The 27779-nt window shown below is 41.2% G+C and overlaps 1 protein-coding gene across 2 annotated transcripts; it reads left to right on the forward strand.

Moving 5' to 3' along the window:
- The first annotated feature begins 1310 nt into the window (after positions 1-1310).
- On the forward strand, positions 1311-27310 carry Znf606 (zinc finger protein 606). 2 transcript variants are annotated; one of them, XM_087909094.1, is made up of 8 exons: positions 1311-1482; positions 1644-1722; positions 3052-3131; positions 4527-4583; positions 5020-5108; positions 20186-20312; positions 20585-20680; positions 24079-27310. In XM_087909094.1, the coding sequence occupies exons 3-8, from the start codon at positions 3101-3103 to the stop codon at positions 26052-26054; spliced, it is 2376 nt and encodes a 791-aa protein (XP_087765220.1). In that variant the 5' UTR covers positions 1311-1482; positions 1644-1722; positions 3052-3100; the 3' UTR covers positions 26055-27310. The 2 variants fall into 2 exon arrangements, with proteins under 2 accessions (XP_087765220.1, XP_087765214.1); XM_087909088.1 differs by lacking the exon at positions 1644-1722.
- The last annotated feature ends 469 nt before the right edge of the window (positions 27311-27779 follow it).

Consider the following 27779-nt stretch of genomic DNA (forward strand, 5'->3'; position numbering starts at 1 on the left):
CGTGGCCCTTTTATACCCTCTAATAGGCTTCTCTCAAGCTCACCTTTCCTTCTTAGTTCCTCTGCACATGATGGGAGGCTTACTCCTTTTCTTCCTTTCCTTTGAGTGCCAATATTACCCTTACAAACCCAACCCACAGGCTTTCTTTAAATGACCTTCCCTCTGGTTTGAAACTATCTCTGAGGTCTGCCTTGCTCATTGCAGTTCAGAATTCTAAATGACCCCCATGCCTTGTTTCCTGAACTCCCTTCTCTATAGCAATTAATTAATTCATTAAACACACACACAGTGTCACCACTTCCCCACCTAAACTTTTCAGTTCTTTCCCAACTCACAAGAAAGAAGCTGGATTTCTAGGCTAGGGATGCAGTTCAGTTTGTATAGTGCTTGCCTAGCACGAACAAAGGCTTAAGGTGAATCACCAGCATTGCATAAAACTACTGATGCCTGTAACTCTTGCACTCTTGAGGTGAAGACGGGAGGATTAGAAGCTCACGGTCATTTCTTCTTCCTGTCAATCTCTGACACTCTCTAGTCTTACAGCCATTTATCTTTTAACTTTTCATATTTTCCATTCTCTTTCCTCTTAATACAGAGAACCATTCTAAGTACCTTTCATTGGATAATATGTTTTCTGGGGTCACCATTGCTTCTCTGTGATCCATAATGTCATGTTTCTAGTTCATGCCTAAACCACGTTTACTTACATCTCTTGAATGTGGTCTTGCCCTCCACATATGCTACTTCACATGCCATAAACAGGTCTGAATTGGCAGAAGTTTCTTTGGCTTTTTTCCTGTTTTTAATTGCTGCTCAGTAAAAGCTGACTCAGTGAAATACCACAAAGTAGTTTGATAATTTAGACTCCCATAAGGTTATCCACCTTGAAAAAGATTCTTGAGACAATTCCTGATGTTTTTCATAGGTAAGTGGGAATTCATAGGCAGGGACACTCAGAATTAGGTTCTTCATCTAAAAAAAAAAAAAAAAAAAAAAAAAAAAAAGAGGTAAAATAACAACAACCAGGTTCTCAATCTTGTCAAGATTGAAGCAAGTACTTTCTAGGGATCATTCACCGTCGCCAAGCTCCGACTTCGAAAGTGGCTATTTTTTACTGAGAGGCAGACTGAACTTCCTAGCTGATCAACCTAGTCTAGCTCTCTCGCAGGTAGAAGTCAGAAACAAACGGAACCTAACAGTTTGAGTGCTGTAGAAGCCGGACTGGACGGGGCTGCTCAGAAAATGGCCTTGGCAGACTTCCGGTAGAAGGGTGAAGCGCGCATCCTTGAAACTACAACTCCCAGTAGTCCTCGCGTTGCGCCCTAGTCGACTCCAGGGGGTGCGGCCGCCATTGTCCACGGCCGACGTAAGGCCTTATCTTGGACTGCAAGGGTGCAGATATTGTTGTTGCTGAGAGACTGGCGGGTTTTGGGAACGATCACGGAGAAGCGGCGCCTGCGGGCGGGCTACTTCAGTACTGGGGTGCGTCGAGCGTCTTCTCTTTCTTTGCTAATTTAGTGCCCGGTTGCCCTCGTCCCTCCGGCTCCGGGTCTGGGCGCCGCGTTTCTTAGGGCTGGGAAAGGCCAGCCCGAGGGGCGGGGTGGGGGCATGTAGGCTAGGCCTGGAACGTTGTCTCGGTGCAGGACAAACCGGACGCCCAGGGCAGCAACCCCGAGCCAGCGACGCTGCAGCGCAGGATCGGGGCCGGTGGCTGCGAGCCAGGTAAGGCGAGCGGCTCTCTGAAAGCAGCGCCTGGAGCGACCCGCTTGTTTAGGCTAGGAACCGAGATAGTGTCCAGTAGGCTCTCATCCCTTCCCTGCCAAGCAAGGATGCATGAAGGGCGTCAAACCTGACTTAGGAAGGGCCCGAGTTCTTTTCAATTTAAAACGACACGGAGGTGCTTGTGGTGTGTTGTGTGGGTGCGCGTGCAGGATTCTTGCAACTTGCTTGCCTTGAGTTTTCGGAGTGTGTTTGTGGGATTCTTGAAACTTGCTTGCTTTGAGTTTTGGCTCAAATCCCGGGGTATCTGAATCTCTGTAAGCTTGCTCTTAGTCAGTGCCAAGCATTTCTCCGAGAGATTACTGGTCTCAAACAAGACTCGGCATCCGTGCATTTGTGGAGCTTGGACTTTTGTCTGTGACACGGCCCCAGGAAGGGACCAATAGTCTTGAGTCTGGAAGGTCTTGCAGGTGGTTTTTAGTTGTTGTCGTTTGACTTTAACATGTACGTAAGATACCACCATGATGTCTATGGCGATGAAAACTTAAGGGTAAAACAATCACATAGCACTGTTAACATCGTTTAAAAAAAACAGATCAATGTTATATACGTGAAATACAGTAATAAAGCGATTCATTGGATTTGTTGTATATACAGTGTGCAACTGTAACACCCTCCCCCATTCCAGAACTTTTCATTACTCCCCAGCCCCCTAGATCCTTCTGGTACACATTTAGGAGTCACTCCGTTTCCCCCTTCCTTCAGCTTTAGAGCATTAATGTATGAACATTATGTGCAGGTTTACAGCATTCTTTGTTTCATCATTAAGTGGAATGGGTCTCTTGTAATGAGTGACATACACATTTTCACCCTTAACCAGGATTGGTCGACCCCGCCCCAACCCCACCCCATTGTGTTCATTTTGCCCCACAGTTTTGTCATTTTTCTTTTTCTTGTGTGTGTCTGTGTTGACTGTGAGGTTGGTGTTGGGAGTCTATCGTGGCTTTTGAGACAGGATGTCCTACTGACCCCGGGCCTTTCTGATTCCACTCTACTGACTGGTCAGAAATCCCCAGCCACCCTCCTGTCTCTGCCTTCCAGTGCCGGATTACTTGCTTTCTGCTCACTGTACCAGACGTATGTATTTACCATGTGGAACTCAGATCATCGTGCAGGCTCATCTCTCTAACTCTACTTTGTTATGTTTGAAGTGTAAATTTTAGTTTTTAAAAAATGGTGCTTCTCAGGGGTCTTTTGTGGATGGGTCTCTTTGTTCTTGCTAGCTCTTTTGTGAGAAAGGACCAATTTTGTCTTTTTTCACTTTGTCTTTAGGTTGGTAATTGCAGTGCTGGGCAGGACCCTGGTTGATTAATTCTCAGGGATGGCAGCCATCAACCTGTGGCCCTCCTGGGGTGAGTCCAAATCTTCATTTTTCTGTATCTTTCCTACAGGAAGTGACCTATTGTCACTCTAGGTCAGGGATTGCTGGCTTTGGGAGATAATAGAAGGCCTAGTTATCTTAGTACAAAATTAGAACTGATGAGTGGTTAAGGGGAGATTTATCCATAAAAGACAACATAAATTTTGTATAGTTGATGCTCAGCTTCTGAAAAGGGCCTTGATGAGATATTCCAATAATTTATGGGACTCTTTAGATGACAGTCATACAATATACACAATCAAAACGTTTTTTTACTTCTCCTGTATTTTTCACTTTTATTCTTGCATTTCATGTATGTAACATTGATTTGTTTTTTAAAAACCATGTTAATAGTGCTATGTGATTGTTTTAGACATCAAGGTCATCCTGTTGATTGACGTTTCTGTCCTGCCCATCCTGCAGCCATTCAATCCCAAAGAAACACAGAGAAGTCTACACTAATTATAAACTGGTTGGCCTATTAGCTCAGGCTTCTTATTAGCTCTTACAGCCTATATTGTCCCATAATTCTTGTCTGTGTTAGCCACGTGGCTTGGTACCTTTTCTCAGTGAGGCAGTTTCATCTTGCTTCCTCTGTGTCTGCATACTGAGCCTTTCCTCTTCCCAAAATTCTCCTGTTCTGGTCTCTCCACCTATACTTCCTGCCTGGCTACTGACCAATCAGCATTTTATTAAACCAATACATGTGACAAATCCTTATAGGGTACAAGACCATTGTCCCACAGCAGTATTCTATGAACATAAGAAATAAGTATTGTTGCATCTTATCAGATACTTATTCAGCCATTTAAAGGATTCTGTTTCTAATAGCCTTGTTGTTAAATCATATTCCATAGGAGCATTTCCTGTGCAAATCCAGGTTATGTTGGCTTTGTCATATGCCCTTGTGTTACAAAATAATCTTTTTGTATGCTGTGAAGATGTGCCTTTGCTAAGGTGTCTTTTGATTGGTTTAGTAAAAGAACTGACTGGCTGGTAGCTAGGCAGGACATATAGGTGGGACAGCCAGACAGGACCTTGGGAGGAAGAAGGGCAGATCCTTGGAAGTCAGAAGAGACCATGAGACTCAGAGTGAGCAGGATGAGAAGTATGTATCCGAGGTAAATGAGCTTTGGGGCAGCACAAAAATTGATAGAAATGGATTAAATTAAGTTATAAGAACTAGCTAAACAATCATAAGCTATTGGCCGAGCATTTATAATTAATAAACAATCTCTGAATGGTTATTCAGGAACTGCTGCTGAGACACAGAAACTCCACCTACACCCTTGGACTCTGTATAGGGCTCTGCCATGCTCATTTTTTCTTATGTTACCTACAGTCCCCTGGGTTTTTGTCACAGTCCTAACCTGAGGCTGCTCTGCAGGTGCCCTCATGGACCAGTCTTGGGGGATGGCAACTGCTGACTCTTCTGCTTCCTGGGGTGAGTCAACAACCTGTATCCTCAACTGTGCTGTCTGCCATGTAATATCCTCTTGCTTCTGTGATCTGCCTTAGCTGGGATTAGAGCTGGTAGTCCAGCTCTCACTCTACAGAGTTAGAATAAAGAGGAATCAGAAAAGATGACATCTCTAGGACAGATAACATGACAATTAATGTCGAGATACTTGGGGCTCAGACCCAGAAAGGTTGTGAAAAGTGCTTCTCAGAGATGGTTCCTCATAGCATAGGTCAGTGAGGAGTCACATGGTCTCACCTTCTCGAAGTCCCATTTCCTTCATCTGTGGGGTGAGGAAGTATCCTTCTTCCTTATGTGGGATGGTAGGAGCAGGGGCAGGACCTAGCCTTCCTCATTTCCATAGAGTACATGAACTTCTGACAGGAGGAGGTGCCTCCATGACTTCTTTTTTCTTTCCTAGCTCTGTGCCCTCAGGATTCAGCATGGCACATAGAGGGAAACTCCGAGGAGGAAGAAAGGGCAGCTGGGCTCCCAGTAGCCCAAATCCAGGTGAGATAAAACTTCTGCTTTTTCTCACAAGGTCAATGTGTTCCCAGAGGATGAGGATCCAGGTTTTCCTTGGCCACTGTAGTTGATGTGGTTTCTTAAGAGACAACAGCAAGAGAATAGGTCAAGGAGTCAACCAGGTAGCAATTCCTGGATGCAGGTAGGCACTGTGAGCCAGAATGTGACTGGAAAGGTTTGTGGAGTGGAGAGCCTGTGAGAGGCGGCTGTCAGAGGCTTCAGTCTGATGAGGGCCTGGGAGCTGGAGAGAAGAGTTAAGATCAGAGAGACACAAGGGGGTCTTTGCAGGGGCTTTGGGACCAGGAGTGCACTGGGGAGCTCCTCAGAGAGGACAGGAGGACAGCAGTGCTGGTGTGGCTTAGTGTCTGTCACTGCTTCCTTTCTTGCTTAGGCCTTCATCGGAAGCAACCACTTGTCTTTTTTTTCCCTTTTAAAAATTTAATAACTATTGAGATAATATCTACATACTAGAAAGTTGGTCTACATACTTAAAAAGTTACACATTTATTGGTTTTTAATATAGTCACAGAATGGTGCTTCCCACCTCTAATGCTGGAGCATGCTTGTCACCACAAGAGGAAATCTCGTATCTATTAGAAGTCTCTCCCTTTCTCCCTACTGCCAGGCCCTGACAACCACTAATCAGTTCTCGAACTCTGTGGATTTGCCCATTCTGAGCTGCGCAGTATGGGTGCTGGGGTCCAAACATTGATCCTCATGGTAGAACAGCACATGTGTGTTTTAGTGCTAATGGCATAGCTGGCCTCTATGGGTCAGTGTGTATTCCAGAGTGCCCTAGAGTTTCTTTTCATGCTTCAGGCACAGTTGTTTTTTTCTTGTTTTAGTTTCTTAATTCTTGATGTTTCTAAATAATAACTTTTAGAAATTTATTTTTAAAAAATTAATTAAATTTGCATTTATCTATTTACCCCCTACTATGAAAGGTAGGAAAAAATTGTTTCAATATTTCAGCCTTGTATGTGTAAGTTAAAATACTGTAGCAGTGAGCAAATATGAGCTACTAAGATATAAAATGTTCTAAAATAATGTCTCTATTAACTTCATGCCTTTCCTCAAATTAAAAAGAAAATAATAAAACCTCCTACAGTTTCAAAGCTGACAGGTGAGCTGCATTGAATGTGTGCTGTCACCACATGGCAGTGCCGCTGTCCCCGAGAAGCAGAAGGGCCCGAATGGAGTGATGCAGGGTGATGGTTATCTGGCATCAGACTTGGTGGCCAAGGCTCACTGCTGTCACAATGCGAACATCATTTTCAGATCCTATAACAAAATCACCAGCAGTGAAGATAGTCTAGGAAGACTAGATGGGTCCTGGGTCAGTGTCAGGGGAACAGAGTTAGTGATAATCAAATGCTGTGAAGAAGCCTGGTTAATCACTGCACTGTACTCGATGGTTAACTTCTGTGAGAGTTTCTGAAAATGACGAGTTACTGCTGAGAAAAATAAAACAATTGAAATAACAACACCTTGTAATGTCTGAAGAGTTGTGATTTCTGAGAACATGTTCCTGGCCCCCTTCCCAAATCACGGCTTTGGAATTTTCCTTGTTGGAAACTTGGACTTGAATTTTGAATTGTTTTTGCTTTTTGAGATCAGGTCTCACTGTGTAGTCCTGGTTAGCCTGGAACTTGCCTATGTAAACCTGGCTGATTTTGAACTCATAAGAGATCCCTTCTCTCTGCCTCCCAAGTGCTGGGATTAAAGGCATTCATTATCATTACTACGGCCAGCTATGCCTTCTTAATTAAGGATCTTGAGGAAGGTAGTGTACCTGCTGTCTCCATATGGGTCTTTCCAAGTTAAATAATTATTGAAATAAATATTCACCTGGTGGAAACATTAAAAGCTGCCATCTCTCAGCTGAATTCATTCTTGGAAATATATCAGTAAAATTTCATCCAGCCAGATCCTAAATACTGTTCTTTCAAGGAATAGGGGAAATAATATTAGTGATAATACCATAATATTCCAGTTTGCTTAAAAATAACCTGAGAACCTGTCTAAATATGGAAATGCTCTCTATACTGATCCACTGAGAGTTTCTGCATGACATGGCAAATGAGTGGTATGTGCTAATCATGTATAATCATCACGGGTGAAGGGTGACTGTGGTTTTTTGTTTTTTTTTTTCAAAGAGCTTGTGTTAAAATGCTAAAAATAGCCAGGGATGGTAGGGCATGCCTATAATCCCAGCACTTTGGAGGCTAAGGCAGGAGAACTGTGAGTTTGAGGCCCTGTCTTAAAAAAGAAAAAAAAGGTTGGCACTGGAGTGCTGGCTCTGCCTACAGAGCACTTCCTGCCTTTCAGAGAACCTGAGTTTGTTTCCCAGCGTCCATGACAGGTGGTTCACCACCACGCGTGACTTCAACGCCAGAGGATGTGATAACCTGCTGTGGATTTGGGGGCATTGACACACAGTGACATATAGTCACACAGACACACATTCATAAATTAAAAAAAAAAAATTAGTCCCTAAAAACCAACAACAAGTGGAAGACTGGTGAGATTTCTCAACCGGTGGAGTGCTTGCTGCCCAGCAATCCGCAACTGTGCCATGACACACACACAATAATAATACATTAAAAATATAAAATAGCCCCGAACAAAATGTAAACAACCAAAGGTCATTTAGAAAACATTGTGAATGCCACAGTTTCCATGAAGGAGCAAACTTGAGAAGTTCAGATATTAACCTGTATAGGCAGACAGCTAAAACCTAGTTTATCAACCTTAGGTCCATGGTTTAAATATGGTGGGTGTGTAAACACCCTAGGAAGTGCTTTAAAATTCGAAGTACTATGTGCAAGAATGTTTTTAAGGGTTTGAGTGAGACACCTGCAAGTCATTCCACCATAAGACAAGCTGGGCCTGTGAACATTGTGTCCTTCAGTCTCACTCCAGTGCCTCAGCTACTGCTGAATCCTACATTTCCTCCCTGCTCTTGATGGTGAGGGCTCCATCTCCATAGAAACTGCCTACTACCATCTAGTACCACTTTCAGACGCTTCTGGGCTTTTCATTTGCAGTCCTAAAGATGTCTGTTTATGTCTGTCTTCTCACTTAACCCTGAGGTGATCCCTCCTGTGATTTTGTGACCCCAACACGGTCTATTCACCAGGAGGGCTCACAGTCTTTACAGGCCTAGTTTGACATTTAATTAATTTTTTAATTCTGGATTTTTTTTTTTTTGGCAAGTTCTGTAATTACAGAAAAGAGTAAAGATGCATAAAAACACCATCTCTGAATAAACAGCTACTAAAGCCGGGTGTGGTGGCATGTGCCTTAAATAACAGCACTAGAGAGGCAGAGACAGATCTCTGTGTTCAAAGCCTACCTGGTTTGTGTATTGAACTTCAGGTTAGCCAGGGATATATAGATCCTTTCTCAAGGATCAAACAAAAAAACAAACTAAAACCAAACCAAAACAAAAACCCTTCCCAAACAAAACCCAATAGTTGTTTTATCATATCTGCTCTATTTCCAATCTTTATGTAGTCCTCAGTCTGTCAGAGCGACTGAGCGTGGGTAGATTCCTTGTATACACAGTTCATTTCTATATGTAGAATGTGTAGGCAATATAGTCTCTTTTTTTAAAACAATTCTACAAGTACCTTTGAAAGAGTTTTAAAAAAACCTTCATTTTATGTGTATGGGTGTTTTCTACCTGCATGCTTGTCTGTGCTCCAAGTGCATACAATGTCTATGGAGGCCAGAGGAGGGCGGCAGATCCCCTAAGACAAATTACTGGTTGTGAGCTGCCATGTGGAAGCTGGGAGTTGAAACCAGGCCCTGTGCAACAGCAACGAGTGCTATTAACCCCTAAACCTTCTCTTCAGCCCTACCTGTAGTTTTTAAAAAGCCTACTTTGATAAATTTTGAGGTCTGTTCTCATTGGTAAACAGGTCAGGTTTGTTTTTTTTTTCTGTACTGCCAAGTACTACATCAGCAAATTACAGTCTAATTTATTTATGGATGGGCTCCCAAGCTCTCCACAGCTGTCGTCCTTGCCATTTCAGCCTAAACTGTGCTACTTCTCCTGTTACCTCACTTCGTGTACATGTGTAACTGCTTTCTTGTGTATGAATCTAGAAGCAGAACTTCACTGGGTCTTGGGATTTAGGTTCTATTTTTCTGATGTTAGTGTCACCATGCTGGTCTCCAAAGGCTGAAGGCACTGCTCAGTATCCATTCTGGGAGAAATATACCCATTTTCTCGAATCTTTGATAACATTCAGCATCAAGTTATTATTATTATTATGATGATGATGATGATCGCGAGGTCGGAAAGGTACATTGCATTACTTTAGTTTGGATGTATTCGATTGCTTGTGAGGCTGGTATTTTTTACTATCTATTTCCATCCTTTTGCCTCATTCTTCTTAACTCCCAGACTTCTAGCGACCTCCTTCTCTAATACATTCTGGGTTCTGAGTATATACGGATAATCATATATATGATAATATGAGTTATCTTCTGTTTGTCTTATCTCTTGCCAATTAAAATGATTACTGATATTTTGTCAAATATATGTCTTTGTTCATGGCTAATGGCTTTGCATCTTTTAAGATACCCTGTATTTTTTTAAAAGGTGGTTCTAGTCTTTATATTCTTTCTGAGGTCTTCTACTGAATATTGGGTTTCTTAGATAAACTAACTGCCAGATTTTCTTCCTATGGGTTATGTTTTTTGTAGAGTTGGGAGCCCAGGAATCTCTGCCCCCACTGAACTCTTTGTATTCACTCATTTCTGGCCCGTCTTTTCTTCACAGCCCATGAATTCTTTTCTAAACTAGCCTATCCTGAAGCATCCTGTTCTGCTCTGTATTACAGTCACTCCAGGCTGGGAGCCTGGGAAGAGGTCTTGCAGGTGCTTGAAAGCTGACTCAATTGGCTGTCTGGATTTGTGCCCCTTGTTCACCCTGTTGTCTTTCCCTGTATGGCAGATGTTTCTGCCTCCTATCTGTTGTCACCTAGAAAGATCTGCGGGACTGCTTGAGTCTTGCTGGGCTACTGCCCCACACTTTTGCCTCCTGATTGCTCCCCCAATCCACCTTCTCTGATTCCTGCTTTTCTGCCAATCCCATGGGTTCCATGGGCCTGTGGGCTAGGATCAGTTACTTAGTTTTGCCTTCAGTTTCCTTAATGCAAAGTGACAGGCCTTCCCACCTTCTTTGCTAGGTTGAAGATGTCTCAGCTCATTAGTCAGTCTGAGAACCTCCCACACTCTTGAGCTTAGAGGGCCTGTGGGAGTTTTACGCATGTATCTAAGTGACTGCTGCTGGTAGCACTATCTACAGGCTCGAGTGACTGGTCATGTTGTCCTGAGCACAAGCTTATGCCCCAGCTCTTCCTAGACTGATTTCTTGCCTACCTTTGCTGTATCATTTAAGCTGAGAGGAAAGAGCCACTACTGTGGTCCTCCTGCAGGTGGCTCCTGCCCCATTGCAATGCTGCACACTGTGTGGGGGTGGGGGTGTAGGATAGGGAGGCCTGATCCTTTGCTTGGTTAGCATTGTGACTGGAATGTGGGAAGTTCATGGTGCTTATGGTCTATTCTTTTCATAGGATGGGATATTTCCTTTAACTGAAAAATACTTTATGTGTTATAGGTGTTTTGCCTGCATAGATGTGCATGCAACACATGTGTATCTAATATCCTCAGGGCAGAAGAGGGCATTGAATTCTTTAGAAGAAGAAAAGCACAGTTGTAATCCTCCATGTGCGTGCTGAACCAGAGACCTCTGAAAGAGCAGCAAGTGCTCTTTTTTTTTCATAGCTTGGCCATATTTATGTATTTAATTGTATTTTATTTATTTATTTTTTCCGAGACAGAGTTTCTCTGTAATAGGGCTGTCATGGAACTAGCTCTGTAAACCAGGCTGGCCTTAAACTTACAGAGATCTGCCTGCCTCTGCCTCCCGAGTGCTGGGATTAAAGGCGTGCACCACCATTGCCCAGCTTTATTTATTTTTTTTAAGTCTTCTCTCATATATTATATCCCAGTTTCTTCTCCCTTCATCCCCCACAGTCTTCCCTCCCCTCTTCCCCAGACCCACCCCCTCTGCCTCCCCTCTGAAAAGAACAGGTCTCCAGGCACATTCACCAGATACAGCATACCAAACTACCATAAGAAAGACACATACAGTCACATCAAGGTTGGATGACGTAACCCACCAGGAGCAGAAGGGTCACACAAGTAGGCAAAAGAGTGAGAGACAGCCTGCTCTCCCATTATTAGGAATTCCACAAGAACTCCAAGTTCCTCAGCGATAGCATATATACAGAGAGAGGACTTAGGCCAGAGCCCTGCAGGTTCCCTGATCTCTGCTAACCCCCATGAATCTCAAGTCAGTTGATTCTGTGGGACCTATTTTCGTGGTATCCCTGACCTCTCTGTTCCTCAGATCTTTCCTTTCCCTCCTTTGCAGGACGTCCTGAGCTCTGCGTAATGTTTGGCTGAGGGACTCTGCATCTGTTCCCATCAGAGATGAAGTCTCTCTGATCTTTTTAATTAAAAAAATTTTAAATTTATCTCACATGCCAACCACAGTTTCCCCTCCCTCTTCCTCTCCCATTCCCTCTCCCCACCTCCTCTCTATCTCACCCATCCCACACCTCAGAAAGGATAAGGCCTCCCTTGGGAGTCAACATGGCACATCAAGTTGAGGCGGGACCAAGTCCAAGCTCTTCCCGTCTGCATCAAGGCTGAGCGAGGCATCCCACCATAGGTTATGGATTCCAAAAAGCCAGTTTGTGCACCAGGGACAGATCCTGGTCCCACTGCTCGAAGTCCCAAAAGCAAACTAAGCTACCCAACTGTCAGCCCTATGCAGAGGGCCTAGGTCAGTCCCTTGCAGGCTCCCTAGCTGTTGGTCTAGAGTCCATTAGATTAGCTTCACTCTCTGGTCTTTTTGATGAGGGTCCTACTAGGCTCCAATCCCGGAACACTGCAGGTAGGACACACTGTAGGTTAAAGGTTTTGTGCTTGACTTGGCGTCCCAGTCCTATTTGAGGCCTTCCTGATTACAGAAGATGGCTCCGTGTCCCCTATTACTCGGAGGCTGCTAGATTTGTTCTCATAGATTCCATGGCTTTTTCATTGCACTAGGTTTCCATCTTGCCTCTGAGATGTCCCTCAATTCCAGTTGTTTCTCCCACTATTTTCTCCCCCAGATCTGATTCCTTCTATTTCCAACCCTACCCAACCCCAGTCCAACCTGAAAATCTATTCTATTTCTCTTGTCCAGGGAGGTCCTTGCATTCCCCCCTTAAGCCCTCCTTGTTACGTAGCCTCTCTGGGTTTTGGACTATAGCATGATTATCTTTTACTTTACAGTTAATATCTACTTTTAGGTGAGCATATATCATGTTTGTCTTTCTGGGTCTGGGTTACCTCACTCAGAATGATTTTTTTTTATTTTTTATTTTCAGTCATTGCCTGCAAATTTCATGATGCCATTGTTTTATTTATTTATTTAATCTTTTTCTCTGTTTCCCTCTCTTCCTCTCTCCTCCCCTCCCCTTCTACTCTCCTCCATGGTCCCCATGCTCCCAATTTACTCAGGAGATCTTGCCTTTTTCTACTTCCCATGTAAACTAGATCCACGTATGTTTCTCTTAGGGTCCTCATTATTGTCTAAGTTTTCTGGGATTGTGAACTGTCGGCTTGTTTTTCTTTGCTTTATGTCTAAAAACTACTTATGACTGACAGCATATGATATTCGTCTTTCAGGGTCTGAGTTACCTCACTCAGTATGATGTTTTCTAGATCCATCCATTTGCCTGCAAATCTCAAGATATCATTGTTTTCTTCTGCTGTGTAGTGCTCCATTGTGTAAATGTACCACGTTTTCCTTATCCATTACTTTGATTGAGGGGCATTTAAAAAGCAAAGGACACAGTCAACAAGACAAACTGACAGCCTACAGAATGGGAAAAGATATTCACTAACCCCACATCAGACAGAAGGCTGATCTCCAAAATGTACAAGGAACTTAAGAAATTGGTCATCAAAAGAACAAATAATCCAATTTAAAAAAAAATGAAGTACAGACCTAAACAGAGAACTTTCAACAGAGAAATCTAAAATGGCTGAAAGACACTTAAGGAAATGTTCAACATCCTTAGCCATCAGAGAAATGCAAATCAAAACAACTTTGAGATTCCATATTACACCTCTAAGAATGGCCAAGATCAAAAACACTGATGACAACTTATTCTGGAGAGGTTGTGGGGAAAACGGAACACTTCTGCATTGCTGGTGGGAATGCAAACTGGTACAGACCCTTTGGTTGTCAGTGTGGTGGTTTCTCAGAAAATTAGGAAACAACCTTCTTCAAGACCCAGCAATACCACATTTGGGCATATATCCAAAGGATGCTAAATCGTTCCACAAAGACATGTGCTCAACTATGTTCATAGCAGCATTGTTTGTCATAGCCAGAACCTGGAAACAACCTAAATGTCCCTTGACCGATGTCATTGTTTTTAACAGCCGAGTAATATACCATTGTGTAAATGTACCACATTTTCTTTATCCATTCTTTTGTTGAGGGATATCTAGGTTGTTTTCAGTTTCTGGGTCTTATGAATAAAACTGCTATGAACATAAAATTGAGCAAGTGTCCTTGTGATAGGTTGGAACATCCTTTGAGTATATGCTCAAGTGTAGTATAACTGGGTCTTGAGGTAGATCAATTCTCAGTTTTCTGAGAAACTGCCATACTGATTTCCAAAGTGACTGTACAAGTTTGTACTCCCACCAGTAGTGAAGAACTGTTCCCTTTTCTCCACATCCTCTTCAGCATGAGCTGTTGCTTGTGTTTTTGATCTTCGCTATTCTGACTGATATAAGATGGAATCTCAGAGTCATTTTAATTTGGATTTTCCTGAGGGCTAAGGATGTCAAACAGTTCTATAAGTGATTCTCAACCATTTGAGTTTCCTCTTTTGAGAATTCTCTGTTTAGAGCTGCATCCCACTTTTCAATTGGATTATTTGGTATTGTAATGTCTAGTTTCTTGAGTTCTTTATATATTTTGGAGATTAGCCCTCTGTTTTTTTTTTTTTCTTTTCTCCCTCCCCCTCTGAGTCAGGGTTTCTCTGTAGTTTTGGAGCCTGTTCTGGAACTAGCTCTTGTAGACCAAGCTGACCCCGAACTCACAGAGACTGCCTGCCTTTGCCTCCCAAGTGCTGGGTTTAAAGGCATGCATCACAACCACCAGGCTAAGCCCTTTGCTGGAGTTGGCGAAAATCTTTTCCTCCTCTGTGGGCTGCCATTTTGCCCTATTGATGGTACTCTTTGCCTTCCAGAAGCTTTCCAGTTTGATGAAGTTCTGGTTATTAATTCTTGATCTTAATGCCTGTGCTATCAGTGTTCTGTGCAGGAAGCTGCCTCCTGTGCCAATGAGCTCAAAATCCTTCCCTGCTTTCTCTTCTATCAGGTTCAGGTATCTGGATTCATGGTGAGGTCTTCCATCCACTTGTACTTGAGTTTTGTGCAGGGTGATAGATATGGACCTATTTGCATTTTTCTACATGCCATCCAGTTAGACCAGCACCATTTGTTGTAGATGCTTTCTTCCATTGTGTATTTCTTACTTCTTTATAAAAATTAGGTGTGTGTAGGTGTGTAGTTTTATGTCTGGGTCTTTAATTCAATTCCATTTATCAAGGTGTTTGTTTTATGCCAACACCATGCAGTGTTTCTTACTACAGCTCTGTAGTACAGCTTTGAAATCGGGTGGAGATGCATCTGGAAATACGGCAAATGCTTATAATCACTGAGTCACTTCTTCAGCCCCCTAATTAAAACAAACAAATGAACAAAATAAAACAACAAAAAGATCTTTAAGTAGAAAAAATAGAACATAAACTGAGAATTACCTTTCTGTTGCTGCTGCAGCAGATTAATAGAAGCTTAGGCCCTCACAACAATTTTATACCCTTGTTTTGAGCTTAGAAGTCTGAAAAGGGCCTACATATTTGGGAGTACTACCACATGCCTGTAACCTCAGCACTTGGGAGCATCAGTTACATACTGAGTTAAAGGATTGAGTTTGAGGCCAGCCTGAGCTACATAGATCTGTTTGAAAAAGACTAAAAGCAAACTCTGCAAACCAAGCAAGACACTGACAGCACCGAGCATCTAGGATGCAGGGCTGTGTTCTTCATGGATGTTCCAGGAGAAATTTTGTCTCACTGTTTGACTTGAATCCTTCTTTTCTTGGACAGTGAAGGCAGAACTGGGAATTTGGTCTCGAACTTTGGGCATGGTAGGCAAGCACTCTATCACCAAGGAGCATCTTTACCCTTCTCCTTTCTTAATTCCCACTTCTGCTTCCATCATTTCATTTTTGGTCTTCCTACTTCTTCCTTCTTCACATATATGACCTTCTGATTATACTGGATCCACCCAGGCAATACAGGCTACTCTTGTCACAGCATCTTTACCTTAGTTACATATGTAAGTCCTTCTATTGTTAGGTAATGGATTTTGAGGGTTAGGATGTGGACATCCTTCTGCTCTTACTCTGCTTTCCGTATACACTCATGCCCATCACCTTCAGCAGCATCCAGCTTTCAGTTGCTGCCTTTGACTTGTTCATAAAGCTAGAACATTTTAAAAACAAATCCCAGAATTGTATGATTTTTACCTGTAATTTTGGGTGTTGATTTAAATATAGCTAACAGTACCTTTACCTCACAGCACACCCAGCAAAAGTTACCTAATGCTCAGCTCCCATTTCATTTTTCCTCACTTCTTTCCACCACATCACAGTCTTATAGTTGGTAAAATCAGGGTCAAAACCAGGCACTCACATCGCTTGTACTTTTTACCTGAAGAGACCAGATTTCCCTGGCTTCTTCCTTTCCTGATTGAGCGTTTGTGATGTCAATTAAGTGTCATCTCCTCAACCCCCTGGAGACAGGTAGTTGGACTAGAGGCCTAACAGATTCATGTGACAAGAGTGCAGAATTCTTGAGTGGTGTTTTGTCCTTCATTTTGGGAGTGTATGTAGACAGCTTTTGGGAGCTGGTTCTTTGCCTCCACCCCAAGGGCCATAGGAACACAGCTTATAGGCTTGGTGGTAAAAGCCTTTACTTGCTGAGTCATTTCACCAACTCCACTGTGTTTGTTTTGTTGTTGATTTTTAAATAAAAATTGCTTCATTGTAATGACCTTACAAAAACATCACACACTATTTAAACAAGCACTTGACCATTCCCTAACTCTATATATTCTAATGAACAATTAGACTAGCCGTTCCGAAGCTGTGTAGCTTTCTTTGCTAAGGGTAAAACAAACTTTATTTTTGAGACAGGTTCTTTCACTGTCTGGGATATGCTGATAGGTTAGGCTGGCTGGCCAATTAGCTCCAGGGATCTGCCTGTCTCTGTCTCCCCACTGCTAGGGTTACAAAGTCTGCTTTTTACGGTGGTGCTGGGAATTGACTGTAGGTCCTCATGCTTATATGACAAGCCCTTTACCAATTGAGCTTTCTCTCTAGCCCCTACCTCCTTCTTTACATTAGTGGGCATATTTTTTCAGATAACAGGGTGGATTGTCAGCTGTAAGGTGTTGTCATACTGATACCGTTATTACACATCTCTCAGTCTTCTGTCACCCGAGACTCTGTGGTTATTGATAGTTGTCACCAGTGGCCACTGTTTATTATCAGGGTTTGTGAAACCCTCTAATAATTTTATTTGTCTTGTGTCTGATTATTAGACTGTCTTCTGTTCACGTTTGAACATATTTAAAAGGGTAGGATGTGAATTTGTGGCAGCCTACAGGTTTATCAGTTGCTAGGGTGTGGGTGTTGACTTCGTTAATCATGTTGAAGCTATTTTGAAAGATGTTCCTACTCCCACCCTTCTGGAGAACAGTTTTAGTGGGATTCAAGTCCCAAAGAGAAGATGTGGAGTTGGCCGGGGTGGAGGTTGGGGAGGTTGGAGTGGGTATAGATGTGATCCTGCCGGTGAATCAGGGGACTACACCTTTTATGCTCAATAGTTTAGCCACAGGTAAGATTGAAAGTGTGTTCAATGGATTCAAGGACAGGAAGTGGCCATTAACTTCATTAAAACATTTTTCCTGAGACAAAAGTAAGAAGTTCAGTAAGAATCTAAATATTGTTCTCAAAGGTTCAATAGCTTCACCAGGACCCCTCTTACATCAAGGGAAGGGCCACAAGTTCCTCCCACCAGAGATAAGGAGAAGACTCCTTTTTGCAAACTGGAACTTTTCTCAAGCCCCTGAGGGAATGGAGGCCTGTATCCAAATGTCTGACCTTGGGAAAAGGACTTTTGGGGACTAGACACCCCACTACAATTTAAGAGCAATTTTCATTCCTCAAGGGGTATGATGCAGTATAAGCACTGAGGTGTTTCCTAATAGTGTTCCTTTGTGTCTTAATCTTACTGTATAGGCCTTTACTTATTTGTTCCCCAAAAGGGAAGGTCCTGATGTCAGACTCTTTCCCCATTGTACGCTACCATTCTGATTTCTCTATATTTACTAACTAAACTTTTACCTTTAATGACCTCAGGCTCTGGATCTGGATTGTGGAGGTCAATTGTGTCTAGTGAGTGAATCTCTAATTTCCTGTTCCTTGTATAATTAGGAGGGCATAGTGGGGGTACCTGTGTGCAGAGTCTTCATACTATGTGGTTTCATGGTGGCAGGGATTTTTTTCCCCTAAGAATTATCTTCTTTAAAGAGACTGCCATTGTTTACATTTTCATTCTTTAAACCTCCCACAAAATTCCTCAAAGGAACAGGCATAATGGAACTCTAGTAACACATAATGAGAATATTTTAAAATAAAAGTTAAAAGATGATGGAGAGTTGTCATCTGCAATGTAGAAATGCTGGAATTTTGTCAAACAGCAGTGGTCACCATGTGGCCCCTGCTATTACTCCACATGGGTTAGGTAGTATGAGACAGACACGGGCTGGAGAGCCTCTCAGCTTACCCCTTTCATGACTGCCCTGTGAAAGTTCACTGTGCTTAGATTTTTATGCCTCTCTGTCAGTTTGCAGGAAATTTGAAGGCAACAGATCTGGGAAGATATGAAGCAAGAACAGTAGGGAATTGACCTTGTCACCAAGGATGGGAGGGTTTCTGGGAAGGGGTATGGTACAGTCAGCACTTTAGGTGCTTTGTGTTGGGAAGGTGGAGGCGGAAATCACATCCAGGCTTCCTAGTCTCAGAGCAGCAGGGATCTTGAGGAGAACTTGCTGAAAAGATTCACCAGTGTGTGTCATTGTCCTCAGATTCTTCAGTATAGATCAGCAGCAGTGAGAGTGTCAGGGTGTCTGTAGGAGTTGGGTTTGGGAGTTATAAGGAAATCTTTGCGACAGAATCAGACAGGAGTCGAGTTTTGAAGGATAAGGCAGTCTTTGCAACAGAAACTAGTTTTTGTCTTAAGTGAATCATTTTATGAAGGTAGAATGAGTGCATTTCTGTCGGGCAGAATAAAAAAGTCAGTATATTGCAGAGTAGGCAGCAAGGGCTAGCTCAGATCAGAGGTGACAAGTTGTTTGTAAGAGGTGATAAACAGACACAGAGGAGGACTGTGAGGACAGCTGTATCTAGATCAGAGAAGCCAGGAGCTGTAAAGGTCGGGAGAGTGGATCTGGTGCAGGATACACATAGGTTTGTCTTGGAGTTGTCTTGGGGTTGGTTGTGTATCGATGGTAGAGGTAACCAGGAACCCACATTCCAGTTAGGGATTTGGCCCCTGTAGATAGGCTGTTGGGGCTGAGGAGTGAGAAGAGGATATGAGGTTTGTGATCCACCACTCATACACACTGCCCTGCAGAGATAGCCTCCCATGTTCCCAGACACTGGAGTCTCCCATTGATTTCTTAGAAGGAGTATAAAAGGTATAATAATTGCAAAACTCAGACTTAGGTTAACATTGTGTTCATCTTCTCTGGTTTTCTAGGTTCTGTTTTTCTTTTCCCCATTGGATTTTGTGCTTTTGTTTGCTTAGAAACAAGTTCTTACTGGGTAACCCAGCCAGGCTCCAAACTGTGATCCTTTCTCCTTGGTGCTCTGAGTTCCTGGATTATAGGCCTGTTCCATGGCTGGTTTCTATATCTTTATACTGTGTTGCCCAGGCTCATATTGAACCTGGGAACTCAACTCATCCTCTTCAGTCCCTGAAAAGAAACTGGGATTATAGGTGGACGCCACTTTGCCAGCCAGTTTGGACTTTTTTCTAATTCAACTATTTTTTCTTTACTCCTGTAACCAGTTCCCTCCACCCAGGTTGCTCTGGGCCATCTTGCGTACCCTTTACTCCAGCCCTTTGATGGACGTGACCAGTGAATACAAACTTTCTCCTGTAATCAGGGTGGTCAGATCTATATAGTGGAGCAAAGATTCTTCTAACACAAACTCTATGGCCCACAGACGGCCTCTGTCTGTGAGAATAGAGTGTTGTCAAGGTGGGATTCCTGTTCACAATGGCCATTGTTATCAGAATTGGTTTCTAATAAATAAATAAACTGGGGAATATATTGAAGATTCTCTATGTCTTTTATTGTCTTGAGGTTTCTCTTTTGGCTCTTGATACTTTAATTTGTGATGTGTGTGCATGTTTCCTTCTATGTTGGAGCTTTTTGAAGTTTTTGATGAACACATTTTTGCTGTGGTTTCTGCAGCAGAAACTGGTATATCCCAAGCATATCCCAAATGCAGGGCCCTGGGTAGTACTCAGTTAAACTTGACACAAATCAAGTAGAATCTTCTACTTAGTTTTTTTTTTGATAAGTTCTCTCTACATAGCACAGGCTGCCCTATAACTCACTATGTAGACCAGGCTGGTCTTGGACTCAAAGAGATGCTTCTGCCTCTGCCTCGTGAGTGCTGGGTTTGAAGTTAGTCACCATATCTCGCTAGAATCTTGATAGCATCTAGTAAGGTTTTAATATCTTGTCTCTTCTCCTCAAAGTTTGTCAGCCTCATTCTATCCCTAGAAAATTTGGAAAGGTTTGCCACAGGCTGAGAAGAGTCATATATGCTCTTTCAGGAACCAGTGACTTTCAAGGATGTGGCTGTGGCCTTCACCCAAGAAGAATGGGGGAAGCTAGACCTTGTTCAGAGGACCCTATACCGTGACGTGATGCTGGAGACCTATGGACACCTACTTTCTGTGGGTAAGGCAGAAACTACCTAAATAAATAAAGCTATTTCCTCTGCAATGTCTTCGGCTATTCTTTGAAAGTAGTATGGTGTATCTCTGAAGGGCTGAAATGGTCTTGAACTTTGAGATTCAGGGATGAAATTCCTAATACTTACAGAATACAAAGAAAGAAGGATGTGCTTATTCCTCTTAAGTGAGGAGTTGCAGGAGGAAGAGGCAAGGTAGAGTTCTTTGGCAACTCCAAAGCTTTGTCACCAAAGTTTCATGTCTTTCTTCTGTCTGTAGGGAATCAGATTGCTAAGCCTGAAGTCATCTCCCTGTTGGAACAAGGAGAAGATCCTTGGTCAGTGGAGCAAGCATATCCTCAAAGTACTTGTCCAGGTAGGTGAAGCCTTGGCATTGAATGAGGAACTTCTCAAAGGTCTCCTTTTTGATAAATGGGCTAAGGGTAGAGGGGTTATTTCCTGATACAGTTAGCATCCCATCTACGGAGCTTTCTTCTTCCTCCTTCTATTTCCTTTCCATCTACTGTGGATTGAGAGCAGAGCCTGTCTCATGAGGTTGCTGTTGTGTGCCGAGTTCGCCTCCCTTTCTGTCTGCTCTGTGCTTGCTGTTCATATTTGCTGTACCTTCTCTAAGTTTTCATTTATTTATCTACTGAAACATTTACTTTTTACATTTCCAAATTGTAGTCTATGCCTTCAGGCACTTACAAAAACAACAGACAAAATAGTTTTTGAGTATAGGCAGTATATTCACGTGATTCAAAAAAGTCAAAGCTCCATAAAATGTGTAAGTTGAAATTTTATATATACTCACTGTTCTTTACTTACATTACTATTGTTTCCCAATACAAGATGATTTTTTACTCCTTTTTCCTTTTTTATTATGGCTTTTTTTTTGCTGCATTCATATTCCCCCACTATGAATTTGCTATTTTATTTTACACCATTCCCCTTCCCTCTCTTCCCTCTAAACCCTACCATATATGCCTATGCAATCTATTTCAGATTCATATTCACTATAGTTTTTGCTGTTGTTATTACTGTCTTAGTGGTTGTGCTGGTAATTACAATTAGCATCTATGTAATAATCTTATCTGGATTAATACCAGTTTTATCTTGTTAGTATTCAGAAACTTTACTTTTGTATAGTTTGGCCTCTTTTACACATTTATGCATTTTATGTTACCAGCACACATTTGCAATTAATGATGTTTTATTTTTCTGTATTTCCAGTTGTTAGAATTTTTAAAGCTTAAATGGTTTGTATGTATGTGGCTGTGGGTAGGCAGGAGTAGGTGGGTGCCTGTATGGAGGTCAGAAGATGATTTGCAGGATCAATTTTTCCTTCTATCCTATGAATTTTTCAGGCTGTCAGGTATGGTAGCAGGTATCACTGAGTCATCTTTTTAGTGCTGTTTTATCTTTAAAATCAGATAAAGATATGTTATTAAAAATGTAATTTTGCTGTGTGTGGTATCACTTGGCTATACAAGTTTGCACTCCCACTAGCAATGGAGGAGGTTCCTCTTGCCCCACATCCTCTCCAGCATGAACTGTTACTTGTGTTTTTGGTCTTAGCTATTCAATTGTAAGATGGAGTCTCAGAGTCATTTTGATTTGCATTTGCCTGATCGCCAAGAATGTTGAACATATCCTTAAAGGTTTGTCAATCATTTGAGATTCTTCTGTTGAGAATTCTCTATTTAGATCTGTATCCCATTTTAAAAGTTAGATTATTTGGTTTGTTGGTGTCGAGTTTATTGAGTTCCCTATATATTTTGGAAATTAACCCTCTGTCAGATGTGGGGTTGGTGAAGATCTTTTCCCATTCTGTGAGCTGTTGTTTTGTCCTTTTGATGGTGTCCTTTGCCTTACAGAAATTTTCCAGTTTTATGAGATTCCATTTATTAAGTGTTGATCTTAGTATCTGCACTGTTGGTGTCCTGTTCAGGAAGTTGTCTCTGAGATGACTGTCATTAAAGGCTAGGCTCACAACCAAAAGAGTAGTCACTCTTAAAGCCTCTGTGAGCATGTTGTTGCTCAGTTTTTCCTTTTTATCATTTTGTTTATTGTATTGTTGATCTCACTCTATGATCTATCTCAATTTCCTGCCAGAAATTGTTAGGACTATGTGCTCCCCTATTTGGCAAATCAAAGACAAGCCTTTCTTATGAGTCTTCAGAGAACCCTAGACAGATAAAATAATGGTTGTTCTGGGTTGCTGACTTCTAGAACTATAAGGTAATAGAACTGTATTATGTAATTCACTAATTATGTGATAATTCATTATAATAGTAATATGAACCAAAACAGATTCTCTTGATTATTGGACTGATAACCCACTCATGATGACACGTTGCTGATCACACACACACACACACACACACACACACACACACACACACGCAGGCATTTTGCTGGATTCAGAAACAGGCATTAAGCCATCACAAAAGTTCTCTTATGATTAGTGGTAGAGCTAGTATTTAAATACAGATGTTCAAACTTCAACTCACTGTGTTGTTTTACTAGTTTATTTCTTTTGTCACTGCTATAAAAATGATTCCATAGTGATCACAGGAATTGCTTCTCTAGGGTATTCTTTAAACTATGATACGATTTCCCTTCGAGCTGCTAAATCTTATGTGTTTAAATCTTGACTGGATTTTGGAACAACACATATTGTAGTAGTAGTTTATTATAAATAATATCCTGGCTTAAAATCTTTTGTTGATACTTTCTCATAACCTCCTTCTAATACTGAGATGGAAAGCAGAAAGACATTATAATGCAGAGGTAAATTATAACTTCATTTACTGAATTAAATTTTATTTGCCAAAGGTCTGAATACTTATTTATTAAGCCCTTCCTCCCTCCTTCTCTCCCTCTCTCCCTTCTTTCCCCCTCCCTCCTTCCCTCCCTTCTTCCCTTCTTCCCTCCCTCCTTCCCTCCCTCCCTCTATCCCCCCTCCTCCCCTCCCTTCCTTTACTGTCCTTTTGTCTGGGGTATCCAGGGCTGCATTGATTCACTAAGATGACTTACAAGATTTGAAATTCACTACCATCAAGATTATGGTTTATTACAGTAAGAAGAATAGAAAGCAATATTATAGAGTCCAGAGGAAGCCAAATATAAGTTTCTGCTGGTATTTTCACAATGACGTTGTAAATTTCTAGCAAGAAATTGTAATGTTCTGTGACATTGTGTAGTAGGAACCTTAGGTGAGTTTAGTCCAGTATTCAGTGTGCTTATTTGAAGTTGGTCATATAGGCAGTAGTACCATGACTGAGATTCCTCATACATCATATGCCCTAGAAAGAAAGCACATCTTCACTAGAAATTACATTAGTTCTAAGCTGTCTAGAGAAATTGGTACAGTTTGCTTCAAGTTTCTGAGCATGAAAAACTGTAATAACATTGATGACATTTCATTGCTTCAAATTCTCAGGAGTTGGCTAAGGCTGAGCCATAAAGTAAGCCAGTTTGGTAATGTGCATGGCTTGAGTAGCTCAGTCCCGCAGAGTTTACTTTTTCCTGTAAATGTTCCTTTTCATGTGAAACTACTCCTCAGCAGTTTTATTAGTGTGACTGTGTGCTTTCTTTTGTAGTTACCAATTGTTTACTTTTCATTATTCTCTATTATGATATTTCTCTGGCTTTCATGTCTATATGTGAAAATGAAATATACTGTAGCCTTTTCTATAGTATGAATAATTAATCTCTTCAGTGAATCCTGAGGTCTTTATGCATTCACAGCTTCTCTTGCTTCTGTTTCAGAGTGGATGAGAAATATTGAAAGCAAAACATTGGTTCCAGCACAGAATATTTTCGCAGAAGAACAATCCAATGGCATGGCATTAGAAAGATATATATGGAATGATCCTTGGCTCTCCAGGCTAGGAGTTTTGGGATGTAAAGACCAATTAGAAATGTATCACATGAATCAGAGTACAGGTATGAGACAAGTGGTCTTCATGCGAAAACAAGTACTTTCTCAACGAAGTTCTGAAGTCTGTGAACTTGGCACAGAGTACAACCAAAGCTTAAACTTGGTTCCATCTCAGAGAGTTTCTCAATTAGAGCATTTCTATAAACCTGATGCACATCTTGAAGGTTGGAGATGTAATTCAGCTATAATGTATGCAGATAAGTTTACCTGTGAAAATAATGATTATGGCAAAGCTTTCTGTCAGTCTCTTCAGCCTGTTTACTCTGCAGGAATGCAAACTGGTGATAATCTGTTCAAATATACTGACGCTGTGAAATCTTTAAATCAGATTATACATTTTGGTGATCATAAAGGAATACATACAGGAGAAAAACTCTATGAATATAAGGAATGCCACCAAATCTTTAACCAGAGCCCATCACTTAATGAACATTCAAGGCGTCAAATTGGAGGAAACCAGTATGACTATAAAGAATATGAGAATATCTTTTACTTCTCATCTTTCATGGAACATCAGAAAATTGGTAGTGTAGAAAAAGCATATAAATACAATGACTGGGAGAAAGTGTTTGGGTATGACTCACTACTTGCTCAACATACAAGCACTTACACGGCAGAGAAGCCCTATGAATATAACAAATGTGGCGCATCTTTTATTTGGAGCTCTTACCTTATTCAGCATAAGAAAACTCATACTGGAGAGAAACCCTATGAATGTGATAAATGCGGAAAAGTTTTTAGGAACCGTTCAGCTCTTACTAAACATGAACGGACTCACACTGGAATAAAGCCCTATGAATGTAACAAATGTGGGAAAGCCTTCAGTTGGAATTCTCATCTTATTGTCCACACAAGAATTCATACAGGAGAAAAACCTTATGTATGTAATGAATGTGGGAAATCTTTCAACTGGAACTCTCATCTTATTGGACATCAGAGAACTCATACTGGAGAGAAACCTTTTGAGTGTACTGAATGTGGGAAGTCTTTTAGCTGGAGTTCCCATCTTATTGCCCATATGCGAATGCATACTGGAGAGAAACCCTTTAAGTGTGATGAATGTGAAAAGGCTTTTAGGGATTATTCAGCCCTTAGTAAACATGAACGAACTCACTCTGGAGCGAAACCATATAAATGTACTGAGTGTGGAAAGTCCTTCAGTTGGAGTTCCCATCTTATTGCTCACCAGAGAACTCATACAGGAGAGAAACCCTATAACTGTCAAGAATGTGGCAAAGCTTTCAGAGAACGCTCAGCCCTTACTAAACATGAAATTATTCATTCTGGAATTAAACCCTATGAATGTAATAAATGTGGAAAATCCTGTAGCCAGATGGCTCATCTTGTGAGGCATCAAAGGACTCATACTGGAGAAAAACCCTATGAATGCAATAAATGTGGAAAGTCCTTCAGTCAGAGCTGTCACCTTGTTGCCCATCGGAGAATTCATACTGGTGAGAAACCCTATAAATGTAATCAATGTGAAAGATCCTTTAATTGTAGCTCTCACCTTATTGCACACCGGAGAACTCATACTGGAGAGAAACCATACAGGTGTAATGAATGTGGGAAGGCATTTAATGAGAGTTCTTCCCTTATTGTACACTTGAGAAACCATACTGGAGAGAAACCTTACAAATGTAATCACTGTGAAAAAGCTTTTTGTAAGAATTCTTCCCTAATTATCCATCAGAGAATGCATAGTGGAGAGAAACGCTTTATATGCAATCAGTGTGGAAGAGCCTTTAGTGGTCATTCAGCCTTACTTCAACATCAGAGAAATCATAGTGAAGAGAAACTGTAACTGAATTGGTCAGAGACTTTTCTTTTATTGTGTTTGACCACATACAATGAAAACATACAAAAGTGGGAGAAAAAAGCCTACAAGTATTACCGAGAGGGAAGTTTTTCATCAAAAATTCAGTAAGACTGTCTTTATTATACAACAGGAAATCTCTTTTTAGAAGAAACCTTATGAGTGGCATTAGTGAAAAGACTGGGGAAAACCTTTTGGCAGTTATGTAGCCCCTATTCAGTGTCAGGGAATTATAGAGACAGCTCCGAAGCTTCTTGTATGATCCACAAGGAGTCCATATTTGAGGAACATGATTGGGGAATGAGTCATTCCATCAAGAGCTCTTATTGGTAGATCAGTGTACATTTTTATGGGGGAATGTCTTGTGCCATGAAGAGTGTTTTGGCTGGAGAGACACTGCCTGGCTATTAGATGGCAAGCTTTATGTTAACATTTTGTGCATAATTAAAGAAACAGGTTTTGCTGTTACCAGGGGAGGGGTTAGGTGCTGTTTAAGGGATAGAATGTGGAATACTAAATCTGAATTTAAGAAAAAAAAACTAGTGCAGTATTGAGTGGGGTATTTACTGTTGATCAAGGTTAACCTCTTTAGAAAAGATTAGTAAAGGAGATCACTAAGGATAGAAGATAGAAATGCTGTTGCCTAGAAATATGAGACTGAGTTTTGAAACAAAGTGATAGTTAATAATCTAGTGTGTCCATTGGTACTTATCAATGAATTGTTGGGCATTTAGTTTATAATTCTTTTAGGCAATCAATATAAATTATAATTGTGGACACTGGAAATATAGATAACAGAATGAACAATGTAAGGGTACAATTGTTTATAAACATCTATTGTAACATCTAAAAAATGTGTTTGAATAAAGACCTCTTAGATCCATGGAGAAATTAACCTAGTTAAGTAATTAATTATTTTTTTTTAGTTTAGTTTTTGTTTTACAAATACATAAACACTCACCATGTGCTTGGCTTTTTAAATATTTTTAAAAATATTAACTTGTTTGTTCAATTCCTATAGCTCTGTAAAGTAGGCTTTGTTGTTATCCCAGTTTTACAGGACGATAGATAGAAGCAGAGATGTTGAGTAACTTACCCAAGGGACACATTTAGTAAAGCATACAGTTGAAATTGTTTGGCTCCAGAGTCTGTGTTTTTAACTACTGTGTTTTCTCACTCTTGTTCATTGCTTTTATATTAAATATTTGATAATAAAATTCAAGAAAATCCTCAGTAATGAAAAATGAAGTTTCCTGGTTCCTGTGTCCTGGATTTCTGCTAACATGTGAATCAAAATTTCTTTGAAATATGAACATGGGAAATAGGACATGGGAAACCACTGGATCCTGGGTTCCCTAGAATTCCACTGCTCACAGCTTTGAGGGTTACAGACAGCAGGGCAGTGTGAACTTGAGCAAGTGTAAGGACGGTCTCATGTGGCTTCAGAAATTCTAATAAAGCAGAGGCAAGGGTATTTGTTCTTTGACATGTTGGAAATTAGTTTCCATGGGCATACGAGTTTTCAAGGTACCCTCTGAGTTCATTGTTAGTTTTTTCTTATCGTCTCTACATGAAAAGATTGCTTGATAGGAAGGAGAATTTAGGATGAGAGTTCTGCTTCAGTCCATTACCTATAGTGAGGAAGTTCCTTTAAAGGAGAGAAGGAACCAAAGGAGTTCAAGGACTCAGGCAAGGGTCATTTCTGGATATGCT

This window comes from Myodes glareolus, chromosome 1, assembly GCF_982192425.1.
Source record: "Myodes glareolus chromosome 1, mMyoGla1.1, whole genome shotgun sequence".
Classification (NCBI taxonomy): Eukaryota; Metazoa; Chordata; class Mammalia; order Rodentia; family Cricetidae; genus Myodes; species Myodes glareolus.

What these genes read in the sequence shown, in the direction of transcription:
- Znf606 (XM_087909094.1), top strand. Translation starts at nt 3,101, where the DNA reads ATGGCAGCCATCAACCTGTGGCCCTCCTGGG. An exon ending in CAACCTGTGGCCCTCCTGGG is followed by an intron (nt 3,132 to 4,526) that starts GTGAGTCCAAAT and finishes GCTGCTCTGCAG; the next exon opens with GTGCCCTCATGGACCAGTCT. An exon ending in TGGACACCTACTTTCTGTGG is followed by an intron (nt 20,313 to 20,584) that starts GTAAGGCAGAAA and finishes TTCTGTCTGTAG; the next exon opens with GGAATCAGATTGCTAAGCCT.